Consider the following 25,015-nt stretch of genomic DNA (forward strand, 5'->3'; position numbering starts at 1 on the left):
TTTTACCCAAAGTAAAAAGTGGAGGCACAGTAGATGTACAATAGAAATCTGTATTATAGTGCATTTATCAGATGTTACAAGACAAGTTAAAAAAACAAAAAAAAACAAAGCATAAGGTAAATAAGAAATACATATGCACATAACCATGTCATTTGTACAGAAACCATTCTGAAAATTAAAGCTTCACATCTGAACATGGGGACGTGGAGAGATGCCGAGAAGAAAACACACTTTCTTTACTGGAGTTTATATACACTCAGGTTTCTTGTTCTTAAAGAAATATTAGAAGGACGAGAGCTTAAAGGAGAAACGTCTAAATGTCCAGTTGTAAGAAAACAAAGAGTGTGTCTCTTTTTGAGGTCACGGTGTGACGTTCAGTCGTCTCCGCCGAGTCGAGAGCTGGTAGCTTCTGATTTCATAGCGGTTGCAGGAGCTGTGTGTGTGTGTGAGAGTGTGAGAGTGTGTGTGTGTGTGTGTGTACGTACTATTGCTGCGGGCCAAACTCATGCAACCTTTTAACTGTCTGCTGGTGTAGAACATTGAGGAGGGTTAGTGTGTTTTCACTGCAGATGAGGCCGTGCTGATGTAAAAAAAAAAAAAAAAAAAAATACTATAAACACGCATTGTATAAAAAAAACTCAATCCTGAAGCATTTACAGAACGGACTGATACACCTCCGACACAAATGTACCGTCGATCAATGAGATGGAGGGCGTGTGACCTTGTTGCTCGTGGACGAGTGGAAACCTGAACACAACGAGCCGTTGGTCCCCGAGAGCTTCGTCTCCCCCCCCCCCACGAGGACGACGCACCTGTCGCTTCGGCTCACGCTAAACTGAAACCAGGCCATGCGTGGATCCATCAAAAATCAAAACACCTAACCAAGGGAAGGACATAGGAGTAAAGAAAGAGTACAGTCTACCAGTGAAGAGAAGAAGAAGGAGTAAAGGCCTTGTGGCTGCAGCGGGCTGGATGGAGCTGAGACACCCGGCCTCACTCGCTGCAGCGACACTCGCACACCTCCACACATGTAAACATGCTCTGCCACTATTATTGCCTTTTCTAGAGCCAAACCACTGAACGAAGGAGAAACACGACACCCAGGAGAAGCAGAAAGTCACCAGATTGAATTGTTTTTTTTTCAAACTAAAGATACATTTTCTCTACAAGAATAGAAGCTAAATATGACTAGTCTCATTAACGGGTCCTGCAGCACACAGACTTTATTTTATTTTTACATTTTCAAAACAAACAAACTGCCTTTTTTTTTGTTTTGTTTTTTGCAAACCTGACACAAGTTACATTTCAGTCCCCAGTGCGTCTCCGCTGGGTGCATATGATAATGAGCAGTTCTCAAAATGGCTTTTGACGTCGCAGGGTGAACCGCCATTACCTTTTTGGTTGTTCTCTTTACAGACGACACACACACACACCTTGCCTTGTGGAGCTCGGAGCCGACACCGGAGGAATGAGGCGACTCCAGAGCTGACTGTGATCCAGAAGGCACAGCCGAGGGGGGGGGGGGGGGGGGGGGGGGGGGAGGGGGACTCTGCTCACACTGCCATGCACACACACACACACACATATCCATCCACACAAACCCATACAGTTCACAAGATGCAGGAAAAGCACTGGCCAGAGGTCCAACGCTTCGGAGGAAACAGAAAGAGAATAGAGGAGAGAGAGTCTAAGACCAGGACCAGTGCAGTCTCCCAGAACACTGCAGACACGCTGACAGGCGGCGGCGGGGAGGAGGAGGAGGAGGAGCATCATTTCACGTTCTTCAGCTGGGTTGAAAGCCAGTCCAGACCTTCGTAGAGGCCGTCTCCGCTGGTAGCGCACGTGGCCTGGATGTACCAGGAGCGGTTCCTCAGGCCGTGCAGGCCCAGCCTGTCCGTGATCTCGGCTGCGTTCATGGCGTTGGGCAGGTCCTAGAGCAGCGGGAGACGCTTTAAGGAACGATACTGAGCCAAGCTGTCTTACACGGAGGTCATGTGACTCGCTGAGTGCACAACATGTGACTAGTCACATGACGTGTTGGGACTTCTGCCGGGGAGAAGTCATACACTTTGTGTTTCCACAATAAGTTGTACCCAGTCAAATGTTTCTTCTTTTACATCTTTTAGAGACTCACTGACTTATAGAATGGAGCAGATATTTCATCAGGAACATTTAAATCTTCAAACTTTATTATGGGTGGATTTTTTTTTAATCAAATTCCCTTATAAATGGTGTCAAGTGACAACCCCCGCCCTTTAAAGGGGTGTTTCTTAACTCATCATAAAATAGAAATACAGTCTTGTCTGCGTAATCTGCAACAGCAGCAGCACTTTTCAGAGACCAGCTCAAACTAGTGGAGAGATTAAAAAGAAGGCTTGACCACATTGAGAAGGTCCATCAGTTCTGGAAATTGTCTACTCTGAAGTCTTTTTCTGAAAATACAAAAATCTAATCTGACTTAAAGCATATTTTACAGTATATTAAACTGTCATGCAAAAAAACATACCAAAAGGTTCAAACGTTGTCATGTTAAAGGGCCCAAATGACTCCATCTCTCACCTGTTTGTTGGCGAACACGAGCAGCGTGGCGTCTCTCAGCTCGTCCTCAGCCAGCATCCTCATCAGCTCGTCCTTCGCCTCGTTCACTCGCTCCCTGTCGTTGCTGTCCACGACGAAGATGAGGCCTGAAAAAGGGGAAAGAGGCCACGTTTGTGGGGCGGTGGCTGAGGCAAGTCTTCACCCATTAGTGGTAATACGGCAAATTCTCTCACCTTGAGTATTTTGGAAATAATGTCTCCAGAGTGGCCGGATCTTGTCCTGACCGCCGACGTCCCACACTGTAAAACTGATGTTCTTGTATTCTACCGTTTCAACATTAAAACCTGCACACAAGAGGAAGACGGAGGATTGGTCGAGTCGTCTTGTGGGACGTGCCGAGGGATCGGTTCCTCTAATCATGCAGCAGAGCGCTTACCAATGGTGGGAATGGTGGTGACAATTTCTCCCAGTTTGAGCTTGTACAGGATGGTCGTCTTTCCCGCAGCGTCCAGTCCGACCATCAGGATCCTCATCTCCTTCTTGCTGAACAAGGATCTAAAAAGGCTAGAAAAATTCCCCATCGTGGCTCTCCTGTAGAGGGGGAAAGAACAGGAGTGAGTTTTTTTACTTTGCAGCCACTTTAAAGAACTGTGGAAGATTTATGTTGCTCCAGTTTTTTGTTTTGTTTAATGGCTGAAAAATGCTTCAGCTGGTTTCCTAACTTTTTCTTGATGAAATTGATTGTATGTTTCTTGCAGAGACTAACTGAAGCCTATCCAAACCATTTCTGACAGCAACCTTAAGGCCTCGTACACACTGCAGGCCCAATTCAGATATTTGCTCACAAGTGACCCATATCCCACCTGTTTTGTGGCCGTGTGAAAGCTCTAATTCAGATTTTTTTCTTTTAACCCGATTTCTACTCAGGCTAAGATTTGGGCTGGCTTTTATCGAGGTGTGTGGTTCTTACATTGTTTGGGCTGGAAACCGAGTTACATCTGGCAACTCTGGTGCTGACCGGCGTGCCATCTATATTTACTTGCTTTAACAGCGTTTTCTACGCATGCACTCTGAGGCCCGAAACCGTCGGGTCGCATGACTTTCACACGGCAGTCTGATAGAGGTCACGATTGTAATGCAATGTGAAAGAGCACACAGAAAAATCGGATCCCAGCTAAAAAATCGGAATTGAGCATCAAGCCCTGCAGTGTGAACGTAGAAGTGACACAGAGTAGAAAGCAGATCAGGCAGGGCTGGATTACGCTCTCTGAGGTAAATGGGATTGAAGTTCAACCTGCATCACTGTGTCAGTTCAACTGGGCAGTCAGGTTCAGCTGCATAGTTGAGACCATCTTTACATTCCGGTAAGCGTTTCCTGCAGTGAATGCTGCTCTAAGTGCAGAAATTCATGCTCAAAGAAGAAATACTACAAGCTAAATCAAGGGAGAACACCTAGTTTCTCTGATAAACGACAGTGGTTTTTCATTTTGTTCCCAGTTTTCTGTTATCTATAGATACATATCGTCTATACTGTATGTATATACATATATATGGCAGGAACCAATCAGCCGAGTAAAGAGAAACGACAGTTCATAATGACTTTAAGAACTGAAGGTCAGTCAGTCCAGAAAATTGCAAAAAACTTTAAATGTGTCCTCAAGTGCTACGACGAAACTGACTCTCATGAGGACCAACCCAGGAAAGGAAGACCAAAGCCCTCTGTTCCACTGCGCAGTACGTGGCCGAGCGGGGCAGAACGGGAGGTTACGGTATGGCAAAGCGCACCCAGGACCAACTCTGTGGCGCGTTCCCACCACAGAAAGTACAGTAAAAACGTAGGCGGGGTTGTGAATCGGAGACGCGTTCAGCGAAAAACAGGAAGCGGCCGGCGGCCGTCCCAGTCGTTCTGAGTGACTCAGGTTAAACGCTCTCATTGTGAACAGAAGCGTCCAGCTCCTGTTGAACCTCCTCCTCCTGTTCCTGTTCCTGAGAGGAGCGTCTGTATTCCGTTAAAAGACCGCGATGTTGTGTCGCGCGCCAACGTTTTAATAAACCCAGTTAACAAAACAACCAGTGAGCGGAAAGCGCTGTATGTAAACAACGGACGGTTTACGGCCGATGAAATAATTCAATATTGGGGGCAGATGGAGAGTGACGATTGTCACATTGCATTGTCGCTCCTCCACACGGAGCCGTTCTTCGGTGCTCGGTACCCCAACGGAGGGGAAGCAGAAAATCGTACCCAGTGGTCACGGTTTCTTTCCATACCATCCACAACTTTTTCAGTCGGACCACATGAACACCCACCCTGCCACGCTCAGGCACAGAAAGTGCGGTGGAACCTCTGCTGCTAAGGATCCGTTCATCGAGGCACCAGCCTCAGAAATCCCAAGCAGCTCAGATCAGAGCCCAGATAAATACCTCCAGAGTTCTAGTAGCAGACACATCTCTACATCAACTGTTCAGAGGAAACTTTATGGTCAAATAGTTGCTAGGAAAGCACTACAAACGAAAAGCAACAAACAGAAGATATATGTTGAAGTCCAGAAACAATGGCGTGCTGCCAGATGACCTGGTCTCCACAGTCACCTGACCTAAACACAATCCGGATGGTTTGGGATGAGATGAACCGCAGAGTGAATGCAAAGGGGCCAACAAGTGCTCAGCATCTCTGGGACTCCTTCAGGACTCCTGGAAAAACCTTTCAGGTGACAACCTCATGAAAGTCATCCAGAAAATTCCAGGAATGTGCAAAACAACAATCAAAGCAAAGGGTGGCTATTTTGAAGATGTTTTGAGATATTTCACGCTTTTTTTGTTTACCCCATAATGCCATACGTGTTCATTCATAGTTGTGATGCCTTCACAGAACACACACTTCTTCAGAATCTACAATGTAAATAGTCAAGAAAATAAAGAATAAAAACATTGAATGAGAAGATGTGTCCCAACTTACTGACGGGTAGTGTGTGACATCCTTCAATTGTTTGTTACCAGTAGAAATGTGTAAACTGCTTAACAGGAAATAACATAGTTCCCTTTCATATATACGTGAATTTCTACATACCCAAGCAGTATTAGCAGTAAAGTATTACTCTGCATTAATATGAAATGCACAATATGACCTCGATAAGCCCAAAATATAGGAATCAAATGTCTTTATTGTGAATGCATTGATCTAATGTCTTATCCCATCTATCACCTCATATTGTGGCTTGACAAATAGTGTTAAACTGTCAAATCTACTGATAACATTACTGGATTTAGATGTTGTATAAGTCGACGTTTCCATGCCACAGTCTCTTCCCCCCCCCACAGATTTCATTGATGACATGTCTCAGCTTGTTTTCATCTGCTGTTATCTGTGAAGGTGAAGACTGAAAGAGATAAGCATCAGTGAGGTGGGGGAAAAAAAGGTGTGATCTTCTGGTGTAGAAACTGAGTGACAGAGTGAGAAATTATTGAGTCATTATTTGTGTTTGGGATGGTTAAAAAATGATCCAAAACTCTAAACCGCTGCTGTGAAGTTGCAAAGGCAATATTGATATTACCTTACACCGACTGCCAGATCTAAAATGCCACAAATAACAATGGCTTCATCACCAGATAAAACTTAATTATAGGTGCATAATGAAAGTGAACAATGTCTGGTTTTGACAGCAGAACGAAATGAAATGTATTCAACAATGCAAATAAATCTCTCGACACTTTCACAGATACAGTGTGTACTTGTGATCAGCAGCTGAGGAAGATCATATGGCAGGAGCGCGGCAAACGCACCAGGCAGTGTCACATGAGGAATGAGAAGTACGTCAAAATACCAATTAAACGAGAGCTGTTATAGAAGGCGAGTAAACCAGTGAAGGATTATAGATAAATTAAATAGAGGCAGTGACAAGGTGAAACCGGGGATTCCAGCTGAAGCGCTTTCAATCCAAACAGTGACATGATTTCTAATAAATTAAGAGATGGGTTATTAAACTATTATTATGGCCCTAATAAGAAGATGACTTTATAAGAAATCTTTTAGCCAAATGCATTAGTTTTTTGTGAAAGCAGTTCGACAAATGTATGGAAAAATTTAAATGTTTGTGTTGTGCGTGTTTGCCTCCAATAGGCAGAGCCTTGGGGGGGTGGGGGGGACAAAAGCCTCATTGGTGTACAATCTAGATTCATTTTGTGGGAATCAACATCTGTTTGGGTATTTTCTCCTTTGTGAGTTATTTGCAATTTGTTTGTAAATAGTTCGGTCGATTCTTCGTAGTCCTTGTTTGTCAATTTTATTCTTCCAAGCTCATACCAGGCACCATTTACTGTTAAGCCCTGTATGTGTATATATCGATCTCTAATATTACTTGTGGGTTTTTTTTATTTATTCTAATACATATTTTAACTTGTATTTATTCTGTGTGTTCAATGCTGTGTGGAGAAACATTGCAGGGAATGTCCCTCTGGGATTAATAGAGTATAAAAGATGAATGCTGGATATATTTTGTGACAGATCTACGAATCCTGAACAAAATTGTATTACTTTATGGTACATGAGAGGAGAATTTAAGAGTTTCTACAGAGACTCGTCAGAAAACAGTGAAAAAAACAATTGAGCCAATTCAATATAGTACTTTTATAGAACTACTAAAAATGTTGATCGTGCATACTTTAAAGAGGCTGGACGTCACCCGTCTAGAGTTAAACTCAAATGCCAAACAATAACCAGGGACATCTGCAGATAAATACTTGCATTTATTTTATTTATTTTTTTTGATTTTGAGTAATCTGCTCTAATCTGAAATGCACGTCAAACGATGTTGAATCACAATGGAAATGAACACTACCACCACTTTCTACGCTGATTAAAAAAATAGCCCAACACAGAGATAACAAATGTCAGCCAGTATTTCAAGTTGGAACAAACGAGGCCGAAGCTTATTATCACACAGGAATGAAAAACACTCTCGGGACGTCATCTCATTATTATGAATACTTCATTGACATATACATAGCCGCGGGGTTAAATAACACGACGGAAGAAGAATACAAAGATTCAACGAATTTGGTTTTAGTTTTAGACGTTTTCAGTAAATCGTGCTGCTAATCAAAGCTGAAAGGGAAATAATCTGAACGTTATGTGACAGCTTATTGACGATCGCTAGCTAAACTACTGGTATCCCTACTAATATCGCGCTTCCATTAACAGCAATAAAACACTGAAAGTACAACTAGCAATAAAAGAAAAACGCAGATATGTTAGTACGTGGTTTTGCTGAAGGGCGGTCTGAATGAACAGAAAAGAGGTGAAAAACTTCCAGCAGAGCTAAAGTTGAAGTGCTAAGGAAACAGCTAACGAACTTTACAGTGTCACGCTGAGCTTCAACAACTCTGAACCGAACCAAACACAGAGCACGTTAGCGGGTCTTCGGGGGTATACTGACTTAAGCGACACATGTACACAGAAAAAAAATGACATTGAATGTTTCCAGAAGGAGATTTGTACCTCTTTCAGAGCTTCTCGGTCCTTCTTCTGCTCTGCTCTCTAACAAAATGGCGTTTTCCGGCGTCGTCTTCTTCTTCGTCATCACCGCCGATCTTCTTCTTCTACCGTTTATCCTGCATTGAAAAACAGAAATTTGGCTCATTTGCGCCAAAAAAATGTGCGGCGTAGACTGGAATGACATAATTCTGTGAATCTCTTTTGATATAGTATTACTGTAAATAGTCTATTATTATTATTATTATTATTATTATTATTATTATTATTATTATTATTAGTAGTAGTAGTAGTAGTAGTAGTAGTAGTAGTAGTAGTAGTAGTAGTGTTGTGGTTGTTGTTGTTGTTAATATGTATATTTTTTATTATTGAATTTCTTTGTTTCTCTTTTGCTGCGACACTGCAATTTCCCCCTAGTGGGACTAATAAAAGTTTATCTAATCAATCTAATCCAATTATTATTTTTCCATTTTCTTTTTCAGAATTTATAAAATAATAATATAATACAATATAATAATATCTGTGTTCAAATAGCGGCCGGGACCTTTCAGCACAGAGTTTGCATGTTCTCCCTCTGCATTTGTGGGTTTCTTCCAGGTCCCCCACAGTCCAAAAACATTCAAGTGAAGTTAATTGAGGACCCTAAATTGCCCCTTGGCGTGAGTGTGTGTTGTTGTCTGTTGCTCTGCGTTTGCCCTCTGATAAACTGCCTGGAGACCTGTCCAGGGTGGATCCTGTCCTCACTTAAGCTGTAATTGGCTACAATGTGCCTCGACATTAAGGGGTATGGCTGGATGGATGTATGGATGTATGGATGGATGGATGGATGGATGGATGGATGGATGGATGGATGGATGGATGGATGGATGGATGGATGGATGGATGGATGGATGGATACTCAATATGTGCTTTGTGTGTAACAGTTGTATTATACGTTGTATTATATCAGGAGTGTCCGAATAATTTGACATCTTTGATCGAGTTAAAGACCTCAAAGGCCAAGAGTCCTTGACATCATTATTTGAAATGTTTAAAAAAAAAAAAAGATCTTGAATCAATTTTATGTACTAATGTGTAAAAAGATAGACATGGGTGATCAAATGTATTATGTTTTGGCATGGAATGGAATTCAACCACACAACAGAGGCTTTGATGTGAGTGTGTGGGAAGGTCTCCCTCTCTGTGTTTAATCTGATCTGTGATGGACTGGTGACTTGTCTAGGTGTGTATCATGCCTCATCATTATGGGATTCAATCCAGGAATAACCCAAGGTCCTTTGGACAGATCTGTATCAAGGATGGATCATATACTATCCCTGTGTTACATCTAAAAATACATGCGCTTCCGTACAGATGAAAGATATCAATTGATGATCCTTATTCTCATTTAGTCGGGCTGAGCAGACATGAGGTTGACCATTTCTTTTAGGGTGAATCCATATTTCTTCCCAGCTCCTCTGCATTTACTCCACTAGATGGGGCTCCTTTCAAGGTCATCCTTTACTTTTTCTTTTCTTTTTTTTAACGCTATAGCTTCAAGTGAGTCGGAGAGCAGAAGTTGATTGAATGAACAGACTTTATGGTTTCAAGTCCTTTAATTTCAGAGTTCTTGGATCACTCCGCTCTCATAACATTTTGGTCTTCTTGATTTCTTAGCGCTGTTCTTTAATTTGTTTGCATGGCTTGGCAGGTTTATTCACCCTAATGGCAACGGTTATAATGTAATAACTTGGATGACAAAAACAGAGAGAGGATCTGTTTCTGTATTCTAGTCCCCAGGCCAGAGTGTAGACAGTAAGATAGATGGATAGATAGATAGATAGATAGATAGATAGATAGATAGATAGATAGATAGATAGATAGATAGATAGATAGATAGATAGATAGATAGATAGATAGATAGATAGATAGATAGATAGATAGATAGATAGATAGATAGATAGATAGATGGGTAGATGTTACAACACTTTTGACATTTCTTGATTTCTTTTGGGGCCGTAATCATAATGCATCCAGACCCGAGTGTGTCTGTGGTTTAAAGTTTATAAAGCCAATCTATCACAGTGGTCGTGCAGCTCCGTCCACCTGGGTGGTGTTACAGTGGGAGGGAGCGCGCAGTGTTGGAGGCTCCAATGAGGGTGCAGCAACACGACGCCCCCCCCCCCCCCCCCCCCCCCCCGGAGAGCCCTGCCTCCCAGCGGACCGCTGGGCCCGCCGCACCGGGCTGGAAGTCTCAGAGCTTGTCCGGGCCCCCCGCTTAAAGAGAAGCGCCGATCAGACGGCACGGACTTTCTCCACTGAAGAAGAATCATCGCGATGAGGAACAGCGCCGACCCGGCACCATGCGCTCCAGGCTCCCGAGGACCGCCTGCCTACTGCGGATCATTGCACTCTGCATCCTTCTCTCTCACACTGCTGCTTACTTTGGGTTAGGTTTCTTACATTTTTCACAAAGATTAACTGTTATACAATAAAATACATTTTTCGAATTTCAAGAATTGTTTAAAGTTTACGAAGTGCGTAAAATAACTTTTACGCACTCCATATTGCGCACGCGTAATAAAGTACTTTAGTTAATGCGTTGTTTGAAACTTTAATTTCGAGCTCTATTTTCAAACATTATATCAGAATTTACTGCATGTCATTACTTGTGCGTTAAAGTGGATTTCGATCAGGGGAAAATTAATTAGTTTGTTATTTTTACGCGTTGTTCTAAAGGAATTAATATATAAATTTAAAAAAAAAAAAACTGAGGAGAAATCCAGAAATTCTGTGACATTTAAGTCGGATAAAACAAATACCTGGAAGAAAAATAATTATCAGAATGAAAGATTGTGTTGTTTGTTGTTTACAACGTCTAACCCTTTTTTTTAATGGCGTCCGCAGGCTGACAGGTCGGGAACCCCTGGTGTTTCTACCGGGTCCCTTCTCCAATGAAGCTTCTACAGGGAAGGCCCACCTGAAGCAGTGCGAGCAGATGACTCTGACCCGGCGGCAGAAGAGACAGTGCCGCCGGGAGCCCGGTTTGGCCGAGACGCTCCGCGAGTCGGTGCGCCTCAGCCTACTGGAGTGCCGCTATCAGTTCAGAAACGAGCGCTGGAACTGCAGCCTGGATGGCCGAGGAAGCCTCCTGAAGAGAGGTGAGACATCCACTCAGATCTAACTTTACTTTGATTGGAAGAGTCAAAGTAAAAATGTGTTAGTTTTTGCTTGAATTTGTTTTATTTTGATGCTTATTTGCCACACAGGTGCATATCTCCAGTGCTTTATGTTTTAATGATATACTCTCATAATGTCCTTCTTTTCCAAAAACAAAAAAGCGTGTACGAGCAGAACACAAACTTGCTGCTGAAACACACTTATACCTGCGGGGCTCGGATGTTGGAGATATTCTGTCAAAAACAGCAAGATATACTGGTGGAGTCATTTCCAGTTACATGTTTGAAAAAGAAAAACCTTTAAATAATCAGGCACATTTAAAGTCATTAAAGTTGGCTTTACAAACTTTTAGAGTTTAATTGTCATGTAATTCCACACTGCATATTGGAGAAAATACGATCAATCAACATAAAGTGTGCTGACTGTATTTTTTTTTAATCAGCAGCGTGAAAATACTATCAAAGTATCTTGTATTTGAGCTATTTTTAGATGTTTTAGTGGAATTAAAACTGTTCCCACAATGTATCTTTAAAATAACCTCATATTACCGAGTGTTTCCACCTCAGCTGCCTTCAGAGGAAAATATTTGCCCTTTTTTATTTAATGGTTGAATTCAGTTCACCTGTGCAGAACAACACCACTTGGAGTTTTTGCTGTTACAAATAAGCTTTTTGTCATTTGGAGAACTGCTCTGCCTTCGTGCCTCTTGTTAAAATTCTGTTTTGTAAAGTTCACCTCCCTCCAGAAAATTATTGCTACTTCTCCCTGAAGTAGCTCATTTGAATATTGCATAGTTTTCCATTCAAGTATTGATTAGGATCTTTGTACTGCACACAGCTCAAAGCCCCCGCAGATCCACTGTGCAGTAGAAAATGCCCCCAGGATGCTCCAGGCTTTCAGCATATGGATATCAGTGTGTGGGAGAACATGAACAGGTCAGCACAGAGGTAATGAGGGAGTAGAACGCCAAGAAATGTGGTGTGGCGGAGAGCGCTCGAGCCCTGTGGTTATTTTTATCTCGGTAAAGTGCCCATTCCCAGAGGAAAAGGGTGGTGTGATTACCCACTTTCATCTGGGAAAATCCTTCCTAGTCAAAATAATAATTAATTGGATCAAAATATACCCTGGCGATGGCTCTGCGTGAAGCAAATAACAGTGCACAAGTAATGGGAAAGGTCAGAGGAGGAATTATGACACGAGAAGCGCTGCAGAGTCGCTGATGTTTTTGTAAACCATGACAACCCAGTGAGCCTTTTGTAAACACTTGGTCTTCAAGGCTTAATCAGAGGTGTTGGCGACTGTGACTTATGAAGCGTTCGAACCTGCATGCAGTTCCTGTAAAGAAAAAGCTGAGATTACATTTTTTTTTATTATGCTGCGTCCCCAGCGTTCAAGGAGACAGCGTTCCTGCTGGCGGTGTCCTCTGCAGCACTGACCCACGCACTGGCCAAGGCCTGCAGCTCGGGCCGAATGGAGAGGTGCACGTGCGACGACTCCCCCGGCATCCAGCATCGAGAAGCGTGGCAGTGGGGGGTCTGCGGCGACAACCTCAAATACAGCACCAAGTTCCTCAAGAAGTTCCTCGGCCAGAAGAGAGTCAGCAAGGACCTGAGGGCTCAGGTGGATGCCCACAACATCAACGTTGGCATTCGGGTGAGCGCGGGAGCATCCCCACAAATGTCCTGCGACAAAACAAGCACACCTCTCTCGCACATGATTTACGATTCCGCTGCTCTTGGAGCCCATGGCGAAAAAAACAAACCAAAAAAAAAAAAAAAACACACTGCCAAAGCCACAATTAGCTCAATTAGTTGCGTTGCGATTGCACACAATAATTACACCAATGACACGCTTCCACGCATCAGTTCTTACAAAACTCTAAACTCCACCTGTACATATTTCTCTTTGCCAGCCAAACAACCCCCCCCCCCTTACTTGCTGCCACTGCCGTCCCGGGCGGATATCACCGAGGCAGCGAGCAAAGACGTGCAAGTGAAGGAGACAAGATGGCTGTGGGATGGTTGGAGCCAGGTGTTTTCAGGCATGATAAAGCTTGCTGTGCGGGCCAACAGAAAATTAAAGGTCTCCTGTCGGGGAGAACGATTATAACCGTGGCCTCTTTTTAATATACGAGCAAGCATTTTTCTCCACTCACTGGATCACTGTGCTCTTCATAAATCCGCCTAATGTTCATAACCACCACTGTGCAGCTCTTGAAGCAGGAGACCCCCGGGGGGGGGGGGGGGGGGGGGGGGGGATGGGGGTCCCACTCTGTGCCGCTCAAAACCTAGACAGAAAAAAGATAATGGGAAAAAAACAGGAAGCGGAACACCTTTATGTTATCTCATCAGTTCACTCTTTTCCTCACTTTACACCGGGATGTGATCGAAAGGAGACCAGGAGCCAGCGTGAACAAAAACGTGAAGTGCTCGGCGTCCGTCCCCCCCCTCATCTCACAGTAATGGCGCCCTGAAGACCCTGAGGGGTTCATACCTGTAAAGGGAGGAACTGAGCAGAACTCTTCAACCCAAAATTTGCCCTCTGGCGTTCGTTCTCTTTCTCTCGCGCTCTCTCTCTCTCTCTCTCTCTCTCTCTCTCTGACCTGTCTCTGGCCTCTGCCGAGACAGCAGCTCTCAGCCTGACTGATTGTACCTTCATCAAGCTCAGTCAGCGACGAACCCGGCGGACGGGCACTATTACAAACCGTCTTCGGGAACAGAAACTCTTATCAATGTTTTGTGTGAGTGTGGCTGTTACTGTACACATGGCAGAGAGATTCCACCGTCTGAGCAGCCTGTACCTTCTGCCCCGGGCTTCGGGAGAGGAGCACACAGAGCTAGTTTCAACACATTGAGGAAAAGAAAACAGCAAGAGCTGTCCAAGTGAGCAATGTGAGGTGGATGAAATACAGCATGCCGAACAGTCCCCCTCAATCCATTATGTCAAAATTTTTGACTGAGGTGAGCTAAAGGCACATATCCGCAGACTGCCACCCCTAACCCCGAACCCCCCCTCTGCAGGAAACGGTCTCACTCTGTCCAGATAGACCTCCCAGATAAGAGCCCAGGTAATGAATCAAAGTGAAGGAACTGACATTTTTCTCTTTTTTTTTTTTCTTCCTTCACTCCATTCTCAGGCGGTGAAGAGCGGCCTGAAAACGACCTGCAAGTGTCACGGTGTCTCCGGCTCGTGCGCCATACGGACTTGCTGGAAGCAGCTGTCTCCTTTCCACGACACCGGGCGGCTGCTGAAGTACCGATACGACCTGGCGGTGCGGGTCCTGAGCGTCACCAACGCGGCCACCGGGGAGACGGAGCTCGCCAGCCCGCGGCGCCACGGCCAGAGTCTCCGCACCACCGACCTGGTCTACCTGGAGGACTCGCCCAGTTTCTGCAGGCCCTCACGCTTCTCCCCCGGCACCGGCGGCCGGACGTGCGCCAAAGACACGAGCTGCCAGAGCCTGTGCTGCGGCCGGGGCTACAACACCGCCATGCGCCTCACCAGCCTGTCCTGTCACTGCCAGGTCCGCTGGTGCTGCCACGTGGAGTGTCAGACGTGTGTGAGGGAGGAGGAGGTGTACACCTGCAAGGATCCATGAGTCTGTGGGCAAATGTGACTGAACTGTACTCCGCCGATGGATCTCACACCTCACACATGTTAGTATGGGAGGAATATACAACTGTAACATTATGACATTGTTGGTTATTGACTAAGCATCACCCATTTCACATTCTCTGACCGGATGCACTGAGACACCCACTCTTCTGGGAAAGAGGGAAAGAAGCGCTTAATAATACAGGTACTGGACTGGATTGGACGCCACCAGCCGTACAAACTCTGCCCCTCAGCACAGGGGCAGCCCACAGTGACTTTGTTGTATTGTAATCGTCCTCCCTCATTTGACTATTTATTGTGCCATTCTTTGAGTCTGTTGTACTGCTGCTTTTACACTTTAACTCTTTGAATCAAGTGTTGCCTGAAGGCTGGAAAAGGCCTGAAAAGGAATTCACCTGTCTGTCTGTCTGTCTGTCTGTCTGTCTGTCTGTCTGTCTGTCTGTCTGTCTGTCTGTCTGTCTGTCTGTCTGTCTGTCTGTCTGTCTGTCTCTCTGCTGGATTGTATTTTCTGCTGTGGAGAACGTAGTTTTTCTCTCAGTTGGAAAAAAAAAAAAAAAAAAAAAAAAGCACTTAAGTTGCTATCGCTATATATGATACAAAGTGTGTATTTAATCTTTAATAAATATAAAGTTTTCAGATCGAACCACTGGAATTTGTGAGGGCCGGTTGGAGACCACTGAGTAAACGTCGTATCTACATGCATTAACAGGGTTACCGTGTAAAGAAAAGGAGCCGGGTTTCAGTTGATCTTATGGAAATGTTTATGGAAATCTCCACATGTGGACTAATAATGTGTGCAGAGGAGAACAAAGGGTAATGGCGAGCGAAACACGCACTGTCTTTGAAATCTACTTTAAAAAAAAAAAGCTAAATTTGTGAACACACCAAACCTGCTCTTCTACTTTATTTTATTTTTTTTTATTTTTACTATTTATAGCAGCACACACTTTACTACACTTTTAAGTTTCAAATTGCCAGGCTGAACCGTTTTGTTTTCTTAGTCATCCACATTTCGTTTCTTTGAAGTCGGCCAATCACGCTCCTTAGTCTCCAAACTTGCTAATCAAAGAAAATCACTGTTACTTACTCTTCTCATATCCGACTTTATGAGTCCATGTGTGCGGGTCAAAAGTGCACGTTGGACCCAGAAGGTTCATTTTAATTGGCCAGTTGACTTTTTTTTTTTCTTATTTTTTTTTTTCTTTTCCTGTGTGATTCTGAACTGTGTATATACGATATGAATATAACTCATATCAGGGCTCCAGGCGTCTGACAACGTGGAATCGTAATTTTCTACCTCACTTTATCTTTTGGCAAATATCAGTGAGATTTATGAGCTATGCAGAGTTTTCCTCTCTGTGGATACGGCTTTCCTTCTGCATTTCACTTGTACAGTTCTTTTGAATTGGTTACCCAATATTTCAAGAGTTAATTTTTTATCATTTTTTTTTTAAATATGTTGTTGCTTTGCATTCTTATTTATAACAAGGTGAATAAATGGATGCATATTTGTAAGAGCTACGGGTTTGCTGTGTGGTGTTCAATTGCTGCAGGCACTCCTTCATGCCATCAGACACACACACACACACACACACACACACACACACACACACACACACACACACACACACACACACACACACACACACACACACACACACACACACACACACTCAACATGCAGTAGTTAAGCAAGCGCGCTGCACCTGCCTAAAACTCTACGACCTGCATCTGTTGAGCACCAAACCACTTCCTCCTGGTACGGCCCTGCCATGCTTTTCTTCTGTAAATGCTGTGGTCTCTCTGCGTCACACTCAAACACCCAGTAAATGCAGGAAGAGGGCGAGGAGAAGGGCACGCTTACAGGTGTTGTGCCTTTGGCCCGGCGCACCGGCCATGATGACGGTCCTCGCAATGTCAAAAATACTGATGTGTCATTTGGTGACTGTCGTACAAGCATCTGGCCCCTCCAGTCACCATTAGAAAGTTCTAATCGGCCGCCCAGGAACAATGATGAGAGCACTTTACAGCACTATTATCCGTGAATCACAACTTTCCACTTATTCGTGAGGCTTCAGTGAGCCTACAGCACACAGAGGGCTATTGTATGGGGAATTTACTGGTGTGTGCCCTGGTGCTTTTGATGTTGCTCTCTAATTACGTTGATTACACATGATTATTCCTTATTAGAACATCAGCTTGAGGCCCAAAGTATTGCAGAGAATTAGAAGATCGTTTTGTCATGACTTCAAAAAAAAAAAAAAGGTCAGTTACCTTAAACATACCGTTGGGCATGTACAGGTATCGTTAGAGCAAATTATCTAAGACTGATGAGTACAGTCATCTCAATATTGATGGGAATTTAAGTAATTGCTTTCAAGTAAAATACAGCAGAAAAGATTATAGCAAATAACACAACTTCTCGCCATTGTCAGGTCACGTGTAGGTGGGAAATAAATGTGTGTTTTGTTATAGTGCAGAAGAGGAAATACACTTTGAGAAACGTTTATATTGCCTCTCAGATTCAGACACTGGCTACAAAACAAAAGCTCTCGCCACTGGAATTAGAATACAATATTTCACTTATATAGCGCTTTTCAACCACTTGAGCAGTTTCCAAAGCACTTTGCACCGTTAATCAGATTCACCCATTGACACACACATTCTCACAGCAGTGGAGGCAGCGAACATGCGAGGCACTCAGTCCATCCGTTAGGAGCAATTTGGGGTTCAGTGTCTCGCTCAAGGACACTTCAAACATGTTTGACAGAGGGAGATGGGGAATTGAACCAGAAACCTTCCGATTGAAAGACTACCGCTCTACCATATTAACTGAATTGATGCATAAGTATTTGAAAGATACCTTCAAAGCACTTTCTCACAGAAAGTTTAATCAGTTTTTCATTTATAAGCAATTAGTATTTTTACAATAAATCATAGTGAAAAGGAAAAGTGAATTTCAGGTGTTATAGCAACTAGATAAAATTCTAAAATAAGCTTTACTAGAAAGCCATAAGTCACACTAGTTGCAGACTTAAGATTGAAGTATTAAATCTAGCCCAGAAAGAATGTTGCCATTTATACCCTGAGGAGCTGTTAACAGCGATATCTCATAATGATAAAATTCTGCTTTCGAAAGCAAAAAATGTACATTTGGTGCGGCCTGAAAGTTGAACTCTCACAAAATTCAACGGACTTTCAGAATAAGAACAGGGTTGCTTCTTTGTGAACCACCATGTTGTCGTCTGTCAAGCAACAGAGTGATATTGCCTGTGCGAGCCTTCCCTCGCATCCTCAGCTAAACTAATTTCCTCTTTTCGACATCAAAGCCCGAGCTTTTATTTCAGCAGGACATGAAATGCGTCAGCGTCTTTCTGATGGCTGAGGTCGAACGAGTTCATGTGGGTAGACTACTGACTCACCGTATTAACTCACCATATTATAATATCACAGATCAATATTTAACTTTCGTCAACATGAAAGCTGCATAAAAAAAAACAACGAGCCACATTCCTCTCAGCAGAGCTGCAGGATAAAGAACGAGACAGAGGAGTGTGTCACGGGCCGTGGCCCGGGCCCGGCCGCAGATATTGAGGGGCATGAAGGAAAGAGATGAGGATGGAGGGATGAGAAGGGATAGCTCGTGGCCCCAGGAGGCCTATCCCCCACTGCTGTTGTTGTTGTTTTATAATGAACTCCTAAAGCCTTCATTTCCCTCACTCCCCTGAGTGTAGGGGGGGCAGTGATGGGGCCTGCTGAGTCCACAGCCGGTTTCGCACGCACAAGCCCCGAGGGTGGTGGTGGTGGTGGACCGAGCAGAACGGTGTGGTGTGCAAGCTCCCCTGCCTGTGCCTTTGAAACAGTCCTGACGGGTGAGACAGGTGAGGGCAGAGAGTTTTTTGGGGGGGGGGGTTTGCATACGTGTGCCCTGCTGAGCACACCTGTGGTCACTGCAGCAGGAGTGATATGTGAGTGTATGTTTGTAGTGAGGGTTTTTTTTTTTTTTTTTCCTGTGCGGGTATTTGCCACAGCCGGGATGCTCCCTGCTGGAGCTTCTCTCACACATAACACAGGTAATGTAGGCTGGTAGTAACACTATCTCAGAGAGACTGCATTGGTTTGGTTCAGGTAAAGGTTACTACGCCGGGCTGAGCTGAAGTGCTCTGATAGATGAAGATGAATTAGCAAACCAGATATATCTCATATTTTGAGTTGCCTGGCAAAAAGATATTATCCATAGCAACTTACATAGCTGTCGGGTTTATACATCACTCATTTACGGAAGAACAGTAGATGGCAAGTGAAGCGTGGAACGTTGGGTAGATACCTCCCTCAGGGACACAAGGCATGGGTCCGTCCTGTAACCGGAACCTCCGAGCCCCCAGGTCAAACATCCAAACCAGACCTCCGCCTCTTATGAGACGATTCGAAGATAGCATCAGGGCAGGGCCTGATCCCCACACCCCGAAATCCCACCGAGAGAGTGAAACGATGAAGACGAAGAGGAGGAAGATGCGGGGGTAAAAGAAAAAAAAAAAAAAAGAGGAAAAAGAGCGGTGGAGAGTTGTGAATACGACATGGGGTAGGAATTTGGAATGTGAAATGACTAATGCAATTGCTCAACCCACAACAAGAACATGCACTGCCTCGAGCTATCACAAGGCTGAGTGCATACCTCGATGGGGGGGGTCCAAACTCAAGTGGCCGGGGCAAGCCGGGGTGACGGCGGCAGCTGAGCCTCTCGCGGTGGGCGATGAGACGCGTGCGTGTGGGGACGGTGTGTACATGTGTGACGGTCAATTGAGCAGGCGACATGATTGATTTCCACCTGCAGATGGAAGGAGAGAAGGATCAAGTACAATCTTGTTACAGTATGAATTATCGGGTCGTAAATAATGGCACATAAAGTTATGGCAGACAGGAAAATAACTATTAAAACCAAGAAAGGAGTGGTCCAACAACCTGCATATTCTCTTTTCCAAAGCACATACCTAAAATAATCTGTCCAATCAGTTTGAAAAAAGAGATTATAAAATGATTCAGAATCAATTCAATCAATCTCCTACTGGATTTAATAGAACATCTTGAGCTTTCATACAATTGGCTGAATGAATCAGTACTTTGCTCAGTATTACTCTATTGATTAGTCAAGTCACTGCTTTAACCAAACTAAATATCTCCAAGGATTTCTAACAGATTACTATAAAAATGTGTCTCAAATGTGATGAATCTTTCTGACTTTTGTGAAGATCTGACCCGTCTGTGACCTTTACTCCATTGTTGCTCTTTTTTTTTTTTTTTTTATCATTTTGACTTAAAAACCTTGACAAAACCTTTGAGCTTACTTGGATTTGGTGACCACTTATTCTGGTTGTCCCATTATAATGATTGAAACAAAGATGGGATCTCTGTGATCTTCCTATTTTGTTAAATAACTCTTCCCCATCATTTTTAAGCTCATATATTCCTTTAGTTTTAATTTGGAAATTAAATTAGGGAGGAAGTAGCAGATTTTTTTTTTGTCAATACCTTTCCCCATTATATCATTTTTATGTTCATTTAATCTACATGAGGCTGCCATCGCAATATGGCGACTAAAGTAACCCAGACATCTCTGTCCCGTACAGACGTCTGCTCTGGTGGATCCCCAAGTTGACCATCAGGGAGGTAGTAGTCTTTCCAGTGCTTGTGCTGGTTGAATGTACCTGCTTCACCCCTCTTCCTAGACTGTGGCATTCAGAACATGACAAAGGGCTTGTGTGGCCCAGCGATCTCCAGAGCCTAACCCTAACCCTAACCCTCAGGAGCAATATGCTTGATGTACAGTCACCCAAGGCACACAGATCTACAGCACAAGGCAATGTGCTTGGGGCAGTCGGTGGACGGTGGCCCAGGAGTCCTCTCCCAGGCTAACCCCCAGCACACAATTATTGTTCCACTATTTGACTTTGGCTTGGGCACCTTTGTCTACGCTCCCTTCGTGTGATTAGTAGTGGGCAAAATTACTTTATATTATATTGTTTGACAAAGTTTCCCAGTGAAATAAACACAAACACTGGATACAACAGAGCTGCCAACAAGATTCCTAATGCTACGAGCAGAGCCTTAGTTTGAGAACCGAGGTTGAGGACTGTATCTGCACAGATAGATGCAAATGTTTACTGGATTCCTCTGCAGCCCGCCCCACGCCCCCCCCACCCACCCCCACCCATTCATTGGGAAGCTCCTGGGGGAGGCTGTTCCCATGCTGCTCCGCCGGAACACCTGCAGCTCCAACAACAGGGTTTACATGGCAGCCGGGAAGATAGGACACGATAAGACCTCCTGCAACCTTCATGGACGACTCCTCCGGCTCAACGTATGGTACTCCTCTCTGCTTTCTCTCACCAACGCACTCACATGCACACTCTGACCTCCATCGCACCCAAAACAAAACGTTCCCACGTCAACAATGTCCAAGACAGAAAAACACCCAGATAAAGTCCAGACCTGTGTGTTCTCTCTACCCAGCAACACCGTCTGAAAAATAAGTCTGGTATGTTGTTTCGACAATCGTTTTGTAATATCAAAATAGCTGCTCAATTATTCTGTCTTGGTTTTTCATTTTTTTTTTTTTTCCATGACTGTGCACAATTAAGTTGTCACTGTCATGACAGGATTCAAAGGCGAGCGTTGTGAACCACACGCTCCGGGTTACAGACACGCACGGCTTAATCACGAGCCCACGTCGGGGAGCGGGCGCATGACTGTGGCTCCGAGGCTCGCAGGCAGGGGAAGCCCGGCGCGGCCGTCCGTGCCATCAGTGTTTATGTTCCCCGCTGGGCCGTCATCCAGCCACAGGGGTGGACAGCATCTCTCATCCTCACAGGTCTGGGTATCACAGGTGGTATGGCCGCAGGGAAGCGTGCGAGCCGACAGCTGTACGGGCCACTTTGCTCCCCACGTGGACAAATGAAATCAAAGAAGAAGACTGGAACCGTCAAAGCCACTAAAAGAGAGGCAGATTAGGTCAAAGTGGGGCGGTTTTCAAACATTTTTAGAAATCATAAAAGGTGATTAGATCGGAAGCTGTCAATAAAAACTCAGATCAGGGCAACAATGGAAAAACAAGGCCGCAACAAAATGTGTTGAATTCATTCAATTCCCGTCTTCGCAAATGAATGTTTAAAAACAAGACTGATTGATTATATAGATAACATGATTAATGTGTTGTTTTCATTATTATTGTCACAGTCATTCATGTACACCTGACGTTCACTGCACACCTATAGACAACGGGAGGAAAATAGATTTTTAGCTGTATAAGGTTGAATTTATGTAAAGTATGCTGTATCGGTTTGAAATGAACAAAAAAGAGCTCTCACTTAAAATAAAAATAAAAAAGAGTCTTGACATACAAAGTTGTATGCCTACCTAATAACAATTGAAAAAGAGGATCTGGATCTCTTGAAAAGATCATTTGACTGAAGAAGACAGGTTTGTTGGCTTCAAGTTGTCATCTTATGCCAAAGCAACTGCTGGAGAGAGTAAAACTGCCAATGCCGGGCCGATGTCTGGAGCTCATCGCAGCTGACATCAGACCAAAGTCACTGTGAGCAGATATTGGAAAGTTCCAGTCACCGATTGACTCCTCACACGGAGAAGGACAACACGCAAACGCCACACGAAAAGCCCGTCACGCTGAGCTGTGAGTTTCTCACCACAGCCACTGCCTGTTTACTTAATGAGCCAAATCAGTTTTTGCTGTACCAATGTCATAAATGAGGATGAAGACATCTGAGAGCTGCCAAACGTTAAAAGCAAGAATAAACAGCTGCTTGTTGAAGCACCACTCAGCCCGCAGGCGTAAACACATTACAACACGATGGACATCTGCTGGTTTGTGCCTCGTCTCGGTTCTTCTGCGTCAGCTTGTGGGCGCTTTCCTCCTGCTCTGCAGCCGTGCCGCACCTTGTATCCACTCGCTGCATCAACTCCAGCAACAATCGACGGGACACAGAGGTAGAGCCAAGACACCCCCCCTCCCCACACACACACACACACACACACACACACACACATACACCCACCTCCAGAACTGTGTCCGGACCCCCTTTTTCCACCCAAAACCAGGGGAGACTGCAGGCGCTTATGAGTTTCTCCTGTCATCTCTGACAGGCCTTAATTTTCTTTCATTCAGCGTCTCATCAGCGTTTCAAAGGCGAGTGGCTCATCTCCCCCAGGGGAGGAGCGAGAAGATCAGTGTGCCTTCCAAAAATGACTGGTATCCAAAAAATTGTTGACCCAGGGCAATTTTTGCTCCTCCATAATTGGCTTCTTCACTCTGCCTGTCTTGGGCAATCACTGCAAAGTTATGATTTGTTTTTGCTGCCTGGAAAACATCATTAAATACATTGTGCACAAGTGATTCAACAACATATCATTTTCCCCCTGGTGCGCAAACACAGCGTTATTGCGGGGAGGTGGGAGGTTGTGTCGGAGGTGGTCTTTGGAGAACACCGAGTGCTTTCTTCTACTGCAAAACAATAACTCTGCAGCCACGTTGGGCTGATCCGCCTTTAAATCTGCTTTGGTTCCAGTGAGGACCCCCCAAAGGGATCAAGTCTGCGTGATGAGAAACAGCATTCTTGAACACGACAATGAGCGGACCTGCTTGAGGAAAACAATGGGATTTCTCTTTTTAATCAGGGAAAGCACAAACATTTAAGTAACTGCTGTGATTAACTGCTATTTAAAGCCCTTTTGCATTTGACTTGATTATTATACACATTAGCATTATACCTCAATTGCACTACATGTATTCTCTCTTTTTTTTTTTTTAAACAGGTAGCTCTTTATATCGATATTTTTTATGCGAATATGAAATAAGCTTGATAAAGAAAAACAGTGGGTGAAGCTCAAGAAAAGTAGAATAAGCTGACAATGACTCCTGTGATAACCATATCTTCGATCTGTTGGCTGGATCTCTAACAGCAGACCTGGAGGTTTGTGATCGGTGTCACCTGCCTTTATCAAGTCTGCATCAGGTCCTTCATATTTCTCTCCTAACATCCTCTGATCCTCAGCCTCAGATGTAAGAGCAAAAGACATACAAAAGATGCGGCAAAATGGCAAAGAAAAGCAATACACAGCCAGCAGCCTTCTGTTACACACTGAAAAAAATATATATTCTCAGTCATTTCCACAAACACAAAAATCATTTGTTGAGTTAATGTAATTTAATCATGTCACACATTTCCATCTATTCACATTAAGTAGATTGAATCCCATTTATTCATATTATCTGAACAAGATGTATTAGAATGTACCACTTAACTACAAGGGACTCAATATGCTCGTGTTACTCAAACATATTTCTGATATGTCAACTGAAAAACTGCATCGTTGATTTTTTGGAGTGCACGATGTGCTTTTTAAGCGCTTTTATTCGTTAAATCCTGACTCTTGATTTCACTTATTTTGACGCACTTTGACTTAAACCATGTTGTTTACCACAGCTCACCCCCCCGGGAACGTCACGGAGGGAAAACTCTAAACCGTGTGAGAGAATCCTAACTATGCCCTACAAATTCATGCATGACAGTGACGTCTGTGGACGGACGGAGTGGAGTGTGTGATATCTCGGTCAGTCGGAGTGGCGTGATGGAGCTCCACACCTGGAGTCTGGATTCCAGTTTGTGCCTGTGGTGCTCAGGTGTGGAGGGAAACCAGTAAGCTCATCTCATCCTCTCCTCAGGGCTCGAACATAAAGGACAGACGGAGAGAACCCCACGACCTTGAGAGAGGGATGGAGGGAGGTAGGGTGCCTCACGAAATGCTTTCGGGGGGGGGGGGGGGGGGGGTTGGGATTACTCCTCTCTCTCTCTTTTTCTGTCTGTCTGTCTGTCTCTCTCTCTCTCTCTCTCTCTCTCTCTCTGTGCACATCCAACTGCGCTGCCCTGGAGTTATGTTATGACAACCAAAAACGGTGAGCAGCCAGAGCAAGAAGTGGCATGAACGGATCTCAACGTTTCTGACATGTGGGGGTGGGTGGAGAGGACCTCTGCTGAGAAGTCTCTAGCCTGAAGATACAACCATCATCTCTGGCAACAAGCTGTCTGGGGCCGACTTGCTCCCGATTGCCGAGCTCGAAAACAAACACACCGGCAAACGGGAGCCAGGAACTGGCCCACGCCACCGATCATACTGGGGGGATGAATTTGCTCCTGCTGCTTC

At 44.3% G+C, this 25,015-nt stretch overlaps 2 protein-coding genes across 2 annotated transcripts; one reads left to right on the top strand and one right to left on the bottom strand.

Annotated features, from left to right (window-relative positions):
- Nucleotides 1-351: 351 nt before the first annotated feature.
- On the bottom strand, nt 352-8,115 carry arf2a (ARF GTPase 2a). The gene is made up of 5 exons (XM_080487478.1): nt 8,033-8,115; nt 2,975-3,129; nt 2,772-2,882; nt 2,560-2,684; nt 352-1,931 (listed from the first exon to the last, which is right to left on the bottom strand). Exons 2-5 carry the CDS (start codon nt 3,117-3,119, stop codon nt 1,770-1,772), a joined length of 543 nt encoding a protein of 180 aa, XP_080343604.1. The 5' UTR covers nt 3,120-3,129; nt 8,033-8,115; the 3' UTR covers nt 352-1,769.
- Nucleotides 8,116-10,222: 2,107 nt separating this feature from the next.
- Nucleotides 10,223-15,655, top strand: wnt9b (wingless-type MMTV integration site family, member 9B). The gene is made up of 4 exons (XM_080488213.1): nt 10,223-10,454; nt 10,913-11,166; nt 12,573-12,838; nt 14,322-15,655. The coding sequence occupies exons 1-4, from the start codon at nt 10,369-10,371 to the stop codon at nt 14,781-14,783; spliced, it is 1,068 nt and encodes a 355-aa protein (XP_080344339.1). The 5' UTR covers nt 10,223-10,368; the 3' UTR covers nt 14,784-15,655.
- Nucleotides 15,656-25,015: the final 9,360 nt, after the last annotated feature.

The sequence above is a fragment of the Lipophrys pholis genome (genome assembly GCF_963383615.2).
Source record: "Lipophrys pholis genome assembly, chromosome: 19".
Taxonomy (NCBI): Eukaryota; Metazoa; Chordata; class Actinopteri; order Blenniiformes; family Blenniidae; genus Lipophrys; species Lipophrys pholis.